The sequence below is a fragment of the Lepidochelys kempii genome, chromosome 2, assembly GCF_965140285.1.
Source record: "Lepidochelys kempii isolate rLepKem1 chromosome 2, rLepKem1.hap1, whole genome shotgun sequence".
NCBI classification, from domain to species: Eukaryota; Metazoa; Chordata; order Testudines; family Cheloniidae; genus Lepidochelys; species Lepidochelys kempii.
Genome location: NC_136381.1, coordinates 97,832,330 through 97,849,189, shown reverse-complemented (window position 1 = coordinate 97,849,189; position 16,860 = coordinate 97,832,330). Strand labels below are relative to the sequence as shown.

Genomic DNA, 16,860 nt, shown 5'->3' with positions numbered 1-16,860 from the left:
TCATGCAGTGAACAAATAAGGAATGGGATGAGGCCCTCAAAGTCATTTTCATTTGTGACATATGCTGTGATTTGAACTCTGCTCTCCAGAGGTGAAAGGCGCATACACAGGATCACCTAGACTTTGGATATTCTTTGAATGTTGCATTTTTATTGCAGTGATATCCTACAAAGAGTAACTGTGGAGGGCAAGTTTCAGAGTAACAGCCGTGTTAGTCTGTATTCGCAAAAAGAAAAGGAGTACTTGTGGCACCTTAGACTCGTGCTTATGCTCAAATAAATTGGTTAGTCTCTAAGGTGCCACAAGTACTCCTTTTCTTTTTGTGGAGGGTAAGATTGCATTTGTCTTTTGCATTACATGAGTATCAGCTTTTGGGGAGAAGATCAGTGAAGCAAATGCAGCTCTTTTAATCACCCCTCCTATTTGTTTTGCTTTATAGAATGGACAAGAGACAGTTGACATGTTCCAAACCTCAAAGCAAAGGATAAGCAAATGCCCTGCACAGAAGATCAGCCAGCTGGCATTATCTACTGCACCAGGCAGGTTTCCAATTTATAAAGTAGAACATTTAACTTACTGATGCAAAACACTTACCTTATTGCCAACGATGTGAAACAAATTTGTTAAAGTCAATTTAGTTATGTAAAGAATATAGAAGTATAATCAATCAATTTATTTAGAATTATTCCTTACAAACCCTACCCCTATTTGAATAATAAAGGAAACAACATATCTCATGAATGATTATTTGTAAGGTGAAAGGAGAACACACATACTTTTGTGATTAGATAATCTGAAGGAGAGGATAGCAAAAGACAAAGGAAACAGAGCACTGAAGAAAATTCAGAAAGAAATGTTAATACTTATTGCCAGTACATTTTGACTTAGCTGTTCTGTTTTCTTTGCTACTTCTTACCAGCTGTACCTCTCAAAGATACTGTCTTTGCTTTGCTTTTCTCCTCTTTGATGAGGAAATTAGTCATGTTGGGGGATATCTTCAAAAGCACGAAGTCACGCTAGATGCCCAAATGTCAATGAAAGTCATATTTGCAAACTGGACAATGTCTTACTATGTGTGTTCTAATGGAATAACTTCCCAGAGAAGTATTTTGTCTGTTCTCTTGAAGATGGTTTGTATTTAAGTTTAACCCTTTTATCAGCATAAAGTGATCTCAAACTTCTAGTTATTGTTGATTATTAACTTATTTTAACTACGCAAATCCCCCAGTGGTTGACAGCTCTAGTTAAAAGTTATGGGCTACATTTTCAAGTGTCCATTAATTATTTTGTAATCAATTTAATACACTAAATCTTATACTAGCAAGGATCAGGGCCTGAAAGCACTAGCCATAAAGATAGTCCCTATGACTGTCCTAAAGTATTTCATGAGAAACAACAGGCAGTTATAGCAAATAAGTGGAGGAGCACAAGGGTAACAATGAGATAATTAGTGTTGTAAGCAGTAGTCCTAGTCCTCCAGCTGCTCTCCCCATTGCTAAGAGTTTCATAGGCATCATGGCAGAGGTGTGTTTAGATTTGAAGGACAATACTGTGAATTTTTACAGGGAGCTCCTCCCATGTATAAGGGGCAGTAGGGGTGGCTCAGTTCAGACACTTAACTTTTTATCAGAGCTGCATAATCCAATGAAGGATTTGCAAGGGTGAAACTGATCTAATAATGGAAGTCAACCTTTGCTTAAGTTGTATGACTAGCATAAGATAAAATAAGGGAAAAAATCAATGTCAGGTGAACAGATTAAATAATTCTCTGTAAAGACATTCTTGGTAGTGAACATCTTTGAAAAGCTAACCCCAAAAATATAGGCACCCAGTATTAATGGATACACTTGAAAATGTAGGCCTAAACTATTGCAGAGGCTCTCCTCAAACTGGACATTACCAATTACTCTTGAAATGCATTGGAGATTATGGAGAAATATTCTCTTGGACACAACTTTGCTATGAATATTTTGTTCACACACATGCTGAAAGCCTCTGAGGTCAGTCAGGAACAAATACAGTACAATTGAAAAAGAGATTATTGTTCTCCATCAAGGTTTCCAACTGCTGCTCATTAGCTGAGACAGCCAGAGTAAAACACAATGAATGGCATTTTTCTTCTTTTCTGGCTTCCAAGAATTTGAACCAAATTCTGTTCTCAGTTACACCTTTGTAACCCACTGACGTTAATGGAGTTACACAGGTGAAACAGAACAGAATGTGACCCTTGGTTTTTAATACACAGGGTATTGGAGCCAAATTCTTCTTTCAAAAGTAATAGAAAATCATTTCCCTAAGTCCCCGCACACATGTTCTGCTGTGTGATCTGAGTTTTTCATTTGTCTAGCTCTATCCATTAGATTGTTGCAATCTGAAGATCTGTAACTAAAAGTAGAGATGGATAAATCTTGATCTGGTGTAAATTTACTTGTTTAAACAGACTTATCTACTGTTCTTTCCCCTCTCACAGCTCTAACTTTTAGGGGATATCAGTACTATGCATGGTTTTCTTTTGCCTGCCTTGGTTGCTACTAAGGGTTGCTACACACAGAGATTAGAAACTTGAACAAAAAATAACAAAAATATATTAATTTCAGAAGCAATGCATTTTCATAGCAGTAAATGCTCTAGCTTCAAATCAGCAAAGCATGTAAGCAGAAGCATAATATTAAGCATGATCTGAAGACCCATTTAAGTCAATAGGATTTGTGCATGTGATTAAAGTTAAGCATGTTTCGTTTTGATAAACAATCCTGGCTTGCTAAACAGGGATCTATGTGCCAGATACAGAGCACATTGAAGTCAGTGGGAGTCTTTTAATTGACTTGAAGGACTTTGGATCGTACCCATATGTGTAGTAATGCTTGCCGGACTGGGCCCTAAATTTGTTCCTGTTTATAATGCAATTGCTGACATAATGGAGGAAAAAAATGAAGCCAGAAAAGAAATTCATGGGAAACATATCTGGGTACTCCCGCTACCATTATCATACCTGGAGAAGTCTTGTGAACTAACAGAAAATGTAACAAATGCAAAATGTTAGATACATTATGTTTTGATTCACACCAGAAAAATGGAAACAAATATGTATCCGAGATAAATGTTGAAGCAGTAAATACAGATAATGCTGATGTAATACATGTGTTTTGGGACTGTGTAAAACTATTGGAAAAATATACAGCAAATATTGATTAAAATGCTAGAAAAGGAGAACAATTCTCCACTGGATGTAAGGCTGACTCCTTTGGGCTTTTCTCCTACTCTTTGTATGTCTTACAATCAGAAATGTCCTCATTTTTTTCTGCTCATATTCTTGCTTCTTGCTCGTAAATGCTGATGTAAAGCACTGTTACATTTGCAGAGCACAGGGAGAAGTTTTATTGGACTTGCAATAATATTGAGCAGGAACAATGCTAAATATTATTGAGAACCATCTGTTGGCATCTTATCTGTTAATGCATTATTTACAAATAACAGATAGAGCACTCCTGTAACATCCTTCTACATAATGGAGAGTGAGTCAGATCAATTAACTACATAATCTTTAAATGACTTGGTAACTTTATAGCTCTTCCACTTTAAGTGGTTCAAATAAGAGTCCCTTTGCGCCATTTGCCCTCAAGAGATTTCTGTGATACTAGATTTACTGGCAATGCCTTTGCCAGCTTCTGAGAGTCACCAATAGATGAACTCCCCTCATAATCACCACCAGTCTCTATACATACTGAGGAACTCTCACAGGTGGTCTCTTGGAGGTCAACTTTTTATATAGCTACAGACAGAGCACTCCTCTAACAATTGGCTTTCTTATAGAAATGGAAATCAGAAAAGGTTCCAACAGCACACAAGTTTCATAGTATAAATAAGTCCTGCTAGATACAACAGGAACAAAGCTTCTAATATGCTCATTTCAATAAGGAAATAAAATAAAAGGCCATTGACATGTTGAAGTTTGTAACTAGAGGTTTAATAGAGCAGGGAGATGTAAGCACTACATGGGTTTGGTTCAGATCTGATCACACCCTATTCCATTATGAGCATTCCTTTATTAGAAAGACATTGCCAAATTGAAAGGAGTTCAGAGAAGATAAATAAATTATTATGGGGCTGGTAGGATTTGTTTAGGGGAAAAGGTTTAAAGTGTAGAGAGAGAGAGAGACAGAGAGAGAGAGAGTTCTTGCCTCAGAAGCCAATCTTGAGGGAAATAATAAATCTATCAATAAATGATGTATGTAACAAAGAAAGAATGAAATTATGTAGGATGGTGCTGGAAGACTAAACAGGAGTAAACAGTAAAGTAAAATTTTTGGTGGGGAAAAAAATTGTTGAAAAATTCACCCCATTTTTCAACCAGTTATAGAGCTTGTCAAAAATTTTTGAATGTTAGAATTTTTCAAATGAAAAAAGGGACAAAAAAAAGTCCCCATCTTTCAGCCAGTTCTAGTGATGGATGAAATTGAGAAAGGGGAACATTTAGTCTGACAACAGTAAAACATCTGACATCCTGTAAAATAATCTTCCCAAATTATAACATCTTTTGAGACATTTAAAATTAGACTAGAGAAAGGAGGTAGAAATGCAATTTATGGTAAGTAAATAGAATATATAACCAAACAAGTCTTTTCCATCTCTAGCTCCTATGATTCATTTCCACCTACAAGACCTGAGTAAGTACAAATATCCTAATGAGAAACAGTAAATGAAATACTGCAGTTATTATGACATGCTGGTTACTTTGTTTTTTATTTCAGTCTCCAGATGAATCCTGTGTATTGTCTATCAAAATGTTAAACCTTGAAAAAAATCAGACTACACCTTAAAAGCATCTTAATAATGTCTCTGTTGACTGAATGAGGTACCTCTGAAACCATAAAGAGGTTGTCAAGTCCTTCCATTGACAGAATCAAGGCCGTCCGCAGGGGAGTGCGGGGTCCAGGGCAGAAGTGACAAATCTGTCACTCCTGGGACCGGCCACGCTGGCCAATCGCACTGGCCTGTGGGCCCCTCCCCAAAGCGCAGGGCCCGAAGCGGTCACCCGATTCGCTGTACCCAAGGGATGGCTCTGGACAGAATATAGCCACCTATTTAGGTTAACAGGAGCAGAAATAGGAGGATCTCATACAACAACTCAGATTCTGTAGGAGTATTGTCCAAATATGCCAAAAACCAGTGAAGCAGTCACCTGATGCCCCTGTTCAAGCCACAGGATTCCCTCCTTGTTTCCTGTAGGTAGCATCACTCAATCCCTCCTTAAGAGCTGCTCAAACTACCCAATGTGTACTGCTGCTCAGAGAGAACTGTTGCCCAGCAGTGAGCAGACTCTTTTGCTCACTCCACCATAGCAACTGCTGGAGTTGTGACCCCACTTCTTACCTAACTGCTGGTATTTGTAGCTTGCCTCATCCTCTCTGTCTTGCTGACCAGACATTCCCTGTCAGCATTCTTTGGACATTATTGCCATGGGTGACTCTATGGCTGGAGGGCCAAATAAGTGTGTCCGTGCTACATACACACACATTCTCTTGTCTCTTATACACTGCAGACCCTTTGCTCTGTGTTCTGGAGGTGGAACATGTGCAATGTTTCCCCAAGCAAGGGCCTTCTCTCTTCTGGCACTAGCCCCTTCTCCTCCTCAATGATGTTCATGATGTATTTATTTTTAAGACACTTCAATTTCTCTCCATGCTACCATCCTTTCTCCTTCCACAAATTCATTCCTGATCCCAAAAAAGACAACTGAAGATGGACTCAGTAGACATTGCTAGGATGAACATAAACTTCACCTAACTCACATGTAAACAAAAACTTGCTTGCATGAATCTATATAGAAAGTTTTAAAAAATGGCTGCAAACTCAGTAAAAACCTAAATCAATTCCATAATTCAATGGCATGTTTGTAAAACGTGCTCACGGTTCTAGATGTACATCTCTTTGCTATGAAGTCATTAGAAATTGAAACTGCTAAATAAAATGTATTCCATCATTACATTCGCTATTTTTCCCATTTTGTTTAGGATAGAAAACTCATGTGTAGAGTTACTTTATGCCTGTCTTGGGAGGTGCACCAGGAGGAAATGCCTCAATGAGATATAATCCCAAGTATGCAGGGGGGAAAACACCTGCAGCTACATATTGTAAGGTAGTGTAGTATAGTATATGCTCCACTGTGTACCCAGTCTGTTATTTTGGGTGGTGTAGAGGAAATCTAGCTATGACTCTCCCTCCTCCTATAGAAAAGTGCTAAAGAATCATAATAGGGACAAAACCAATTTGGAAATTAAATAGGGTTCTATAAAAATACCTAACCCTATAGAATTTAATAGAGACTGAAATCTCTGCTGTAGAATTCTATATGATGGATTTAAAAACAAAACAGACAAATAGATTTTAAGACCAGAAGCATCCATTAGATCATCTAGTCTAACCTCCTGGCCCTAGAATTTCATCCAGTACTCCAGTACTCAGCCTGGTAGCTTATGTTTGGCTAAAGCATGTCTTCCAGAGAGGCAGCCAGTCTATGCCTGCCTTTATCTTAGCAATGACACCATCAAAATCCTTTTTATTAACAAACCTGAATATTTATTAAACAGACAACTGCAAAAAAAAAAAAACAAGAGCCAACAAATAGTTGGAATTCAAAAGTAAAATGATTGTTCATTTTGAGAGTTTATTTTTTTTTACTTTAAGTAAAGTCCTTCAGAGGGCAAAATGTTTAAAAAGTGGAGCAGGTCAAGAAAAAAGATTCAAGCTTTAGAAGTAGATGGATATATTTTCCACATAGTCTTCTGTTATTTTTTGAAAAAAATATTGCGATAAAAATATTGATGTACATTTCAGTAAAAATATCATGGGAAAATTTTTTTGGGGGGGAGTCAGAAAATGTTGGTGTCATCAATTTTTTGTGAAAAGTTGTGTGTTTGGGGGAACAGGACATTAGGTCACATTTACAAGATGGAGGGAGGATGTATCCTTTAATGCAGTGATGTTAGCAAAAACTTAGTGTCATGGTCAATAACCATTTATAAATGAGTTCCCAGAAAGATGCTGGACCTAAGTGCACTAATGTGATCTTTGGATGTACAAGTAGGGAATATCAGGTAGGAGGAGGGAGGCATTATATCTATATTCAGCAGTAAGGAGATTATTACTAGAATATTGCATCTAGTTCTGATGTCCACACTTTAACAAAGATATTAAAAAACTGGAAAGGGTTCCAAAAAGAGCTATAAGAATTATTTGAGGCCTGGAAAACATTCCTTACACTCAGAGATTTAGAAACTCAATCTATTTTCATTATCCAAGACAAGGTTCGAAGTGAGTTAATCACTGCCCACAAGTACCTACAGGGGGAGGAGATTTCAGATAGTAAATGGCTTTTAATCTAGAAGATGCACAAAAAGATCCAATAGCTGGAAATTGAACCATACAGGTCAGTCATTAATAGGTGTTCTTTAGTCTTTGAACACAGCTCACTCCCCAGGCTGGGATGCCAGCTAGCTGCCATATTATGCTCTCCTCCCACTGGCTGTGCTTTATGCTGGAACAAGGCTGCTTACACCCGGTCATGCTGTTTATGGCTTATGAAATGGAATTAGGCCCAGTAATGGTTTCCCTTGGAGTTGATTAGAAAAAACACATGAGGAAAGTGAGGTAAGAGAGAAGAAAGTAAAATGAGGATGAATGACACAAAGGAAGGAGAGAAAAAGGAATCTTAAATCTTACAATCTTACATTTGCTTAGGGTTCAGCTGATCCAGAGGTTCCTCAGAGTTCAGTTGATCCAATGACAACAGACTTATATCCTCAATTGTATCTTTATGGGCTGGTTGGGTCAAAGAATTTTCCCCAAGTCCACAGGGGAAAGTGCTGTGTCTTGAATAAGATGATGAGATCCCAAGCTCTGAACTCTTCCGGGAGTCTGAAGATGACCCTGTGCAGCTCTCTCCCTCTCTCAAATATCCAGAAATGGTATAGTCAACCACCTCTGTCTTATCCGTTTTTCCATTCAAGGATATTTTCACCTCTACAAACATACAGGCAGATTGCAGAGCTCTTACTAACATTAGTGACATAGGTGCTCATCTGTTTGAGAAAGGGCTCCACAGTGTGGCACATAGCAATATCTCTCTCACCACCCCGTAAGAGTTCTTGGACATTTCACCATCACATTTTAGCCCAAACAAACTCAGTTCATGCAGTTTCCTTGATTCCACTTTATGTTTGTTTTTACCAACAATTTAACATAACATGCTTGTAAGTTAAAACAACCTTTTGTTATATTTAATCTCACTTTGGCTCAGCAAGGCTTTTTAAAAATTCCTACCCAAAAATTAAAAGTATCACTGCAACATGTCCCAGAGAAAAAGATAAATCTATATGGAAAGTCCATGCAGTTTTATTGCTCAGATTTTACTAAGTTTTACTGTTATGTTTATCATTATTTACAAAGTGCCAACATCATAGAATCTATGTGTTTCTATGTGTAATTAAAGACAATTATTTTTAAATAGTTGACCAACTTTTCTTAATATAATTGTTGTTAATTTGGATAACTGAGCTTGGTAATGTCCTTGAAAAGTAAGTTAAAAGTGGTGTTTCTTGCAATGAGGCTTCCAAGATTTTATAAAACTTGTTCTAGAAGCAACAGTAGTTTAGTTAAACCTTCCTTCTATTTTTCTAAACTGTACAAGCAGTGCCAAGTAGAAGGAAAAGAAATAAAAGTCTTCCCAGATAAATTTCATGCATGTCGGCAATATATCTCCAGGGATCTCTGTCCACGGGAATGAATTTACAATATGAGCTGGATTTGAACCAGTCATCCAGAGCTGACCTCATTACTAATTCTATGAGCCATCTGGTCCCCTTTAACTATGTTGCTTATAAAATCACATCTCTTTTTACACTGCCACTGTCAGTGTTGCATAACATGAGGCACTAATGAACCCAGGAGATATGCCATGTCAAGACCAGGAGGAAACTCAGAATGATCCAGCTTACTGCGGGTGGGAGGGGTATAGCCTTACTTATCAGACAACTTTTAAAGCAAAAATTACATTTATACAAAACTCATATGCCATGGGATGAACCTCGATTAATGGGAGATATGATCACTCTAGGCTAAAACATCATTATGGTACAAAATTTTATTACCTGTTAAATCAGACCATGACCATTTTCCCTTTACCTCAGGGGGGAGGGGGTATGTGTGCGTGCATGTGTGAGTGAAAGAGAGAGAGAGAGAGTAGAGGGAATAAGTGACAATTATTTTCTACTTTTCCTGAATGGCTAAGAACTATTTCCATGTTCTCTGAAACTCTCAACTGTGGTATCCACTTGTAAGGGCAAAGCTCATCATCTGTTGGCAGACAGTGTCAGGCGAGAGGCTGCTCATTGTTCCACCCAATATTTTTGACAGATTTTAAGGTGAATCAGTGTCTCTTTTTTGCCTCATGCAAGAACAAAGATAAGTGCAACACTGCAGAAACAAAAATGCTGAGCAGCAGCACCATAGCACTGGGGACAGTTCCCGGAATCAGAAGTCACGCTGAATGTATAAACTTATTCTCCCACTGTAGACAACGCCATTTCTACTTTTCTAAGAGAAATAGGAACTGCACAGCAGAGTAAAACAAAGCCAAAGGGACAATGGCAGGTAAAAATATATATATTTTAAAAACAAAACCAGATTTCCTTAATTATTAGTAATACTATAGATTTTAACTGATTAAAAGAAACTGATCATCTATTTTTCTGTGTGTTTAAGCATTTGCATTTCATCTTTGACAACAAAAGTAGGTTAGTCTGATACAATTTTGCTTAGTCATTTTAATTTCTGGTTCTGATGCATTAGCAAATTCCTGCATTTTTTTTAGTAGCAAACCTTATAGGGTGATGAGAACCAAATAAAAATGGCATCCATTGAAATTTTGTAGGAATTTAATAAAATATTTCTATCAACATTAGGTTTATTAAAAAAGCTTTAAAGACATAAAATTAGGTTGCATGTTAGCTCAGGTCATCTCTATAACAACTAAAATGAAAGCCCTTTTTACAAAGTAATATGATAGTCCAGTTAATCAAAAAATGTTACCACATACTTTTACTATGTAAAATAAACCAGAATTGATCTCCTTTGTGGCATGATCCAAGGGCAATATAAGTCAGTGAGTTTTTCCATTAACTTCAGTGGACTTTGAATCAGGCTTTTACAGGGGTGCCTGGAAAATTTTCACAGAAATTGGAAAATGTTGTTGGAAAATTCAGATTAAGATGTTTTTCTATTTTCCAACCAGTCCTCCTGTTTTATCTTAAAGTTTATTTTGTTCCTTATTTTAGTGTGCAAGCTCAAGGTTTTTATTTCTAACAATGTGTTAATCTGGATTTCAACATGATGGATAACATTCATACCAAATCTCAATACACCAAAACCGCCTTAAAATATGAGTATTGTATTATAATATAATTTTCAAACAGATAAATGAGGATGGGAAAGACTGAAAATATTTTTTTCAAGATCTAATGTCTGAATTCTGTAAAATTCAATATATGCATCAAAGCAATTTAAAAAAAACAATTGCTTCATTATTGAAATAAGTATGACTTAAAAATATGAACAGCTTTCAGATTATTTAATGGGGTACATTAAGGAAAGACCTGGCATAATTATTCATTTTATTCTCCCTAATTGTCATAATACAGGCATAAGAACGATAAAACGAATGCTTATTTTTATTGGTCTGCTAATTAGCGATAGAGCTGTACACAGGACAGAAGTAAACATATAAATCATTATTTTTCCACCTTGTGGTTAACAAAATTGAAGCAGGATCAAGTCTTGCATTTGGTCCAGGTTTTTTGACCCTCTTTGTTTGAGCCTGTAGAGATTGCTTATCAACTTCAATAACTGGAGAGGAATCACATTATTTTCCCAGGTACTGGAAGTAATGTGCAACATAATCCTGAAGAAACATCATCAAGAAACAAACTATATAATATATATAGTCTATATATAATGCCAAATGTGTGGTCTGAGATGGTGACATCAGCCAATGGTTTGCAGTGACAACTGGAGTTAGGCAAGTATGTATTATGTCCCACTGTCGTTTGCACTGGTCATTGAGTATGTCACGAAGAAAATAACTATCAGAAAGCAACAGAGGAACTTTAGGGACAAATGATAAAGCACAATTAGGTGACCTTGTTTTTGTTGATGACATTTGCCTGCTTAGCTCCACACATTGCTTAATGGAAGAGAAGAGGCAGTTTTTTTGCAGATGAAGCAAAACAAGTTGTTTTGTTCATCAACAAAAGGAAAAGAAAATATATGGCAATCACTGTCCTACAACTGACCATTAGAATGGATAGAGAAATGCTAAAAAGGTAAGACATTTTACTTATATAGGGAGCGAGATGTGCAATGATGGTGGCAGCGTGTTAGACGTCAGCCAATGAATACCAAACGCAGCGAACCCCTTTCATAAACCCGAAAAGATTTTGAAAAGTTGCATGATTGGCACTGACACAAACACATTTTTTCCACACAAGCAACATGTTTGTCGTCTTCCGTGGAGCAGAGGGGTGGAAATCTACCTCAGAAATCGGTACGATGATAACTCATTTAAAAAGTAAATACCCGCAGATCTTCAGCGTTCATTAGAAAGAGTTTCTCGCAATATCAGAAGCTCTAAGCAGAGCAAATCAATCTAAAGCTCCAAATATGGTAAAAAGCCTACAGTGGACATATTTAGGGCATGCTATAAGGATGCCACTAACATTACTTCCGTGGCAAGTGACAATACAGTCCCACTTGGAAAGAATAAAAGGGCGACCTAGAAAACTTTCTGAGAACAATAGAAAAAGAAGCAAAATCCATGAACTTGACACTCAAAAGCCTGAACAAACCAACACAGAACAAAATATATGGATGAAACTGATGGGATCCCCAGGCATCTGTCAGTGCAGGAGGATCAAGAAGAAAGTAGAGATTGTTCTTTTCACCTCTTGCACAGATTATCTAAAAAAAAAACCCACCCTTTGAGCAAATCCATGATATTTCCTTTTTCCCCTTGCCTATTTTTCATGTACGATTAGTACAACTTTAATAAAATTCTGTCACTATAGTCAATCTTATTAGAGACATGAAAGCAATGAAAATATTTTGATATGACAATACAGGTTTAAAAAAATCTCTATGGGTCTGATCCAAAACTTCTTTAAGTCAATTGAGGTATGTTTATTAATTGATTTTAATAGGCATTGGATCAGGAGCTAAGTCTATGAATAAAAATAGAAAAATCAAAAGCCCAAATCCCAGATTCTGCAAGTACATATGCACATGAGTGGTTTCATACACTTGGATAGTCCACCTGAGTTAAAAGGAACTACTCTCATTTGCAAAGTTACTCATTGTGCATAAGCATTCATGCGATCTGGGCCTAAGTTGAATTCATAGAGCGGCTGTTCTATTGCTTACTTTCTATTGTGGAGATTCCATATTTTGGTGCTGGAGAATAGGATCGTTACATGATTCTGGCTCTCCCTCTTGTTTCCACCATCTGAATTTCGTTAAAATACTTTCTTAACATTACTTTTCCATGTAAGTGATTGCTGTAGTTGCCATAAGAATGTTGTGTTCACAAAAAGGGGAGATGATCCAAGCACTTACGAAAGGGAGGGAAATATTTGGATTGCTATCTCCTGAATGCTGCGACCCTCGGTTGAGCTGTCCTCAACTCATACATCTCTACAATCAAGCTGATATTGACCAAAGCCTCCCACATCTAGTCATCTTATTTATAATGAGACCCCTGTATAGCTCAATTGTCTGAGTCCAGTTTAAATAACATCTGCCTGAAAATATACCTCAGTGCAGCTCCTGATGCAAGAGGCACTGTGAAGTGTTTTATTTTTGGACTAGCATTTTAGACAGATCAAAAAACAAATGTAAAAATGTATTGTGCATGCACAGTGTTTCCCATTTTAAGGTCTTCTAGTTTTCAAACTATTAAACCTACTCTCTTCAAAGTCATGTTAGACAACAACGAGACCTACAAAGCAATCCCTGTTTGATCTTTCTAGCTCTAATTTTTTTTCTGCTAACCATATATGACATTTATATTCAGAATGTATGGAATAAGTAGACATACTTTTAAAAAACATTATTTGAAAAAAGGCACAACAAATTTTCCAGAATTAAAAATTCCCTTCAGTTCTATTGGGCTAAGCATGAAAAAAATTGCTGGAAAAAGGAATAGTTGGAGAAAGTGCTGAACAACCAAAAAAGAGGATTAGAAAAGAAACAACAACACAGCCGCAATATACTGACTTCTATCATGTCAATTTCTGTCTGGAATGAAATTCCTCATTTAGGGTTAAATATATTTTAAGATAGCAAAAAAACCTGCATAATCTGACGATCTTGCTTTTATATTGAGAGTACCTAAAAACCCGCATACACAATAGCTTTAACTTATTTGCAATACTTGAGTGTACTATATTGTGTTTTAGGAAATGTTCCAACAAGACCACTTCATATTCCCTAATTAGCACACAGGTGACTTCAGTTAAAGATTAATCAAGGCTTTTTCCTACATTCAATATTGTAGATGTAGGCCAAGTGTGGATAGAGAGAGAGGTCTATCATTTCACTGACCTTATCAGCAGCTGGGTAAGCTTTCATCAACTCTCTCATTAGTTACATCTGACTGATTGACAAGGTTACCCCAAGCAGAGGCACAGAAGTCAAACAGATTATTTGCATATTATATTAATGACATTCATAAACCACCATTTGGTGTTCCTTGGGGAGATATCAGAACACTGCTCAGTTGCTTTTGTATTCACAAGTTATTATAAGAAAAATGCAGTGATTAGTTCTAAGACCTTAAGGCTAGATTGGCTGGCCGATGGGAGTGTGCTAGGGTATAAAAGGGGTAAGAAGCTTAATTCTGCCTTGCACCTCCCCTCACACACAGAATCTAGCCACAATTTACTTATTTGTACTTATTTATTTCCATTTATAATATAGCTTTCTGAAAATCATGTATTCCAAGCTGTAGCCACTTTGGTTATTTTCTGGTTTGGAGGAAGGAGTCAATCTATAAAGAGCATAGTCCTAACCTATGCTCTGCCTCACCCAAACGGTCACCTTCCCAAAAAACTTGGGTAAAAAGATTGGTCTTGCAGCATGCCCTGAAGGTCAACTGGTTTGGACTATTTTGGATCAAAGGTGGTAACAAGTACAGCTGGTCAGAAAATAGTGTCTGAAAATGTTTGTTTGGAGGAAAAAAAAGGTCATTTTTGGTCCAAAAAATATTTTTTTTAACAAAAAATTTCAACTAACTCTAACAATAAATTCCAAAGAGCTAAAACATAATCTTATAATCTGTCCTGAGTACAGGATAGCACATAATTACACTGCTCCCAGGGTAGTGTAACGAACTGCAGGGAGCCTGTTCCTGCTTTCCCCCCTAGCTCCTTGGGGGGAAGTAAGCTGTGCCAGACAGCTTGTCCTCATACAGCTTATTGTCTGGGTACACTGCAAGAAGGAAATACTTGTTATGGATTTTAATCAGGCCACAACTCTATTATATAGTTGTCTGGGACTACCCGGCAGATAAAGTGACAAGTACAGGCAAATCCATGTTTGTTCAAATCAATTCTCCAGGGCTTCCACCAGCCCCCCTTTGTTTCCATCCAGGTCCCCCAGCCAACCCATGGCTTAGACCTTACCATCCACCACCCTCGTAAGATGGTTAAGGTGGGCTATGAGAATGGGGTGGGGGGGTGTTGGCTAGATGCCGTACCAATCAGAGGAGTCCCCAACCCCTCCTCCATTCTGTTCCTTTATCCAGTACCTCCTTTTAAGTCCTTTACCAAGCCATTTATCTGGTCACTGGCTGCCCTCCCTATGGAGTACCTGCACTGGACATCTGCCACAAGGAGGCACCAGCAATTTGCTTGGCTGCTTCCCCCGCAAACCAGCAGGGTTCCCAGACACCTCCAAATGGCCTCTTGCCTAGCAGCCCTATTGGGGAGAAAGAACCCATTGTCCTATGTGTGATCGTCAAGGGGCACCAGCAGTTGCATTGTCCTGGTACTGCAATAACTGCCCTACACGGAGAGCTGTATAGGCGACCCACTCTCTGGATCCTTGACTTGACAAGGCTCCTTAAGAGAAAACAAAATAAACGACTTGTAAGCCAGAAGCCAAAACTCTCAATTCCACCGACCACATCATATTTCGAGGTTCCAGAGAACCAGTGGCATTTGCTCGGGTTCACTGCTAGCCCCTGATGCAAGTTCATGAAATCTGTCAAATTGGAAATAAGACAAGGTGTCTGCTATGCTATTATCCATGCCCGGCATGTGTTTGGAAGAAAAACAGCTGTTGAAGGTTAAACATTGTAGAACAAACACCTTTACCAACTTCATAACCCTGTGCAATCTGGAAGTTTGGCGATTGATAACCTGTACCACAGCCATGTTGTCGCACCAGAAGCACGCCCTTATATTACCCAGCTCTGATCCTAAACCACCACCGCAACTAAAATGGGGAAAAATTCTAAAAAGATCATGTCACGCACAACCCTGTTTTCTGTCCAGGTGGTGGGCCATTTTTGTGCACACCATTTGCTGTGATAAAACACCCCAAAACCTGTGCCCCCTGCCACATCTGAGTGGATTTTAACACCCCTTGTAATAACCATTCCTCCCTCCAGAATGATACCCCATTAATTCGACTCCGAAAACTTTCCCGCACCACCAAGTTTTCCTTCATCTCTCTAGTGACTCGTATGTAATGGTGTGGCCTGGATATGCTGGTTGTTGCCGCTGCCAGCCAGGCACAAAACACCCGCCCCAGGGCAACAACCCTGCAAGCAAAGTTCAGGTGCCCCAAAATAGATTTCAGTTCCTACAGCATGTTTTTTAGTCCCACTGCTCTCTGGAGCAACCCCAATATTTTCTGAAGCTTATCCTGAGATATGCCCTCCCTGGTGTCCAACTCAATGCCCAGGTAGGTCAAGGGCCTTCTGTTGTCTCCTCTGCTAGGAGTACCCCCAAGTTTTTAGCCAGGGAGTGAAATGTGTCCAACAGCTGAACACTCAAGACTCATAGATATTAAGGTCAGAAGGGACCATTATGGTCATCTAGTTTGACCTCCTGCACAACGCAGGCCACAGAATCTCACCCACCCACTCCTACAATAAACCCCTCACCTGTGTCTGAGCTATTGAAGTCCTCAAATCATGGTTTAAAAACTTCAAGGTGCAGAAAATCCTCCAGCAAGTGACCCGTGCCTCATGCTACAGAGGAAGGCGAAAAACCCCCAGGGCCTCTTCCAATCTGCCCTGGAGGAAAATTCCTTCCTGACCCCAAATATGGCGATCAGCTGAAACCCTGAGCACATGGGCAAGATTCACCAGCCAGATACCCAGGAAAGAATTCTGTGTAGTAACTCAGATCCCACCCCATCTAACATCCCATCACAGGCCATTGGGCCTATTTACCATGAATAGTTAAAGATCAGTTAATTGCCAAAATCATGTTATCCCATTATACCATCTCCTCCATAAACTTATCGAGTTTAATCTTGAAGCCAGATAGGTCTTTTGCCCCCACTGCTTCCCTTGGAAGGCTATTCCACATCTTCACTCCTCTGATGGTTAGAAACCTTCCTCTAATTTCAAGTCTAAACTTCCCAATGGCCAGTTCATATCCATCTGACCTGGCTCTCCCTGTGAACAAAAAATCATCCAAATAATGCACTACTTGATTTAGTCCCACTGACTGCACCACTGCCCAGTGCAACATTGTACTGAATTTCTCAAAAGCTGCACAAGATACCAAACAGCCCATGGGC

The 16,860-nt window shown here is 38.4% G+C and overlaps 1 protein-coding gene across 1 annotated transcript in view; it reads right to left on the bottom strand.

The window, feature by feature from the left end:
* LOC144930171 (uncharacterized) overlaps window positions 1-8,032 on the bottom strand; it is a 180,335-nt gene extending 172,303 nt beyond the window's left edge. Inside the window, exon 1 of the mRNA XM_078851320.1 lies at window positions 7,731-8,032. Coding sequence (XP_078707446.1) covers window positions 7,731-8,032 — 302 coding nt within the window. The remainder of the gene's footprint in view (window positions 1-7,730) is intronic.
* Window positions 8,033-16,860: the final 8,828 nt, after the last annotated feature.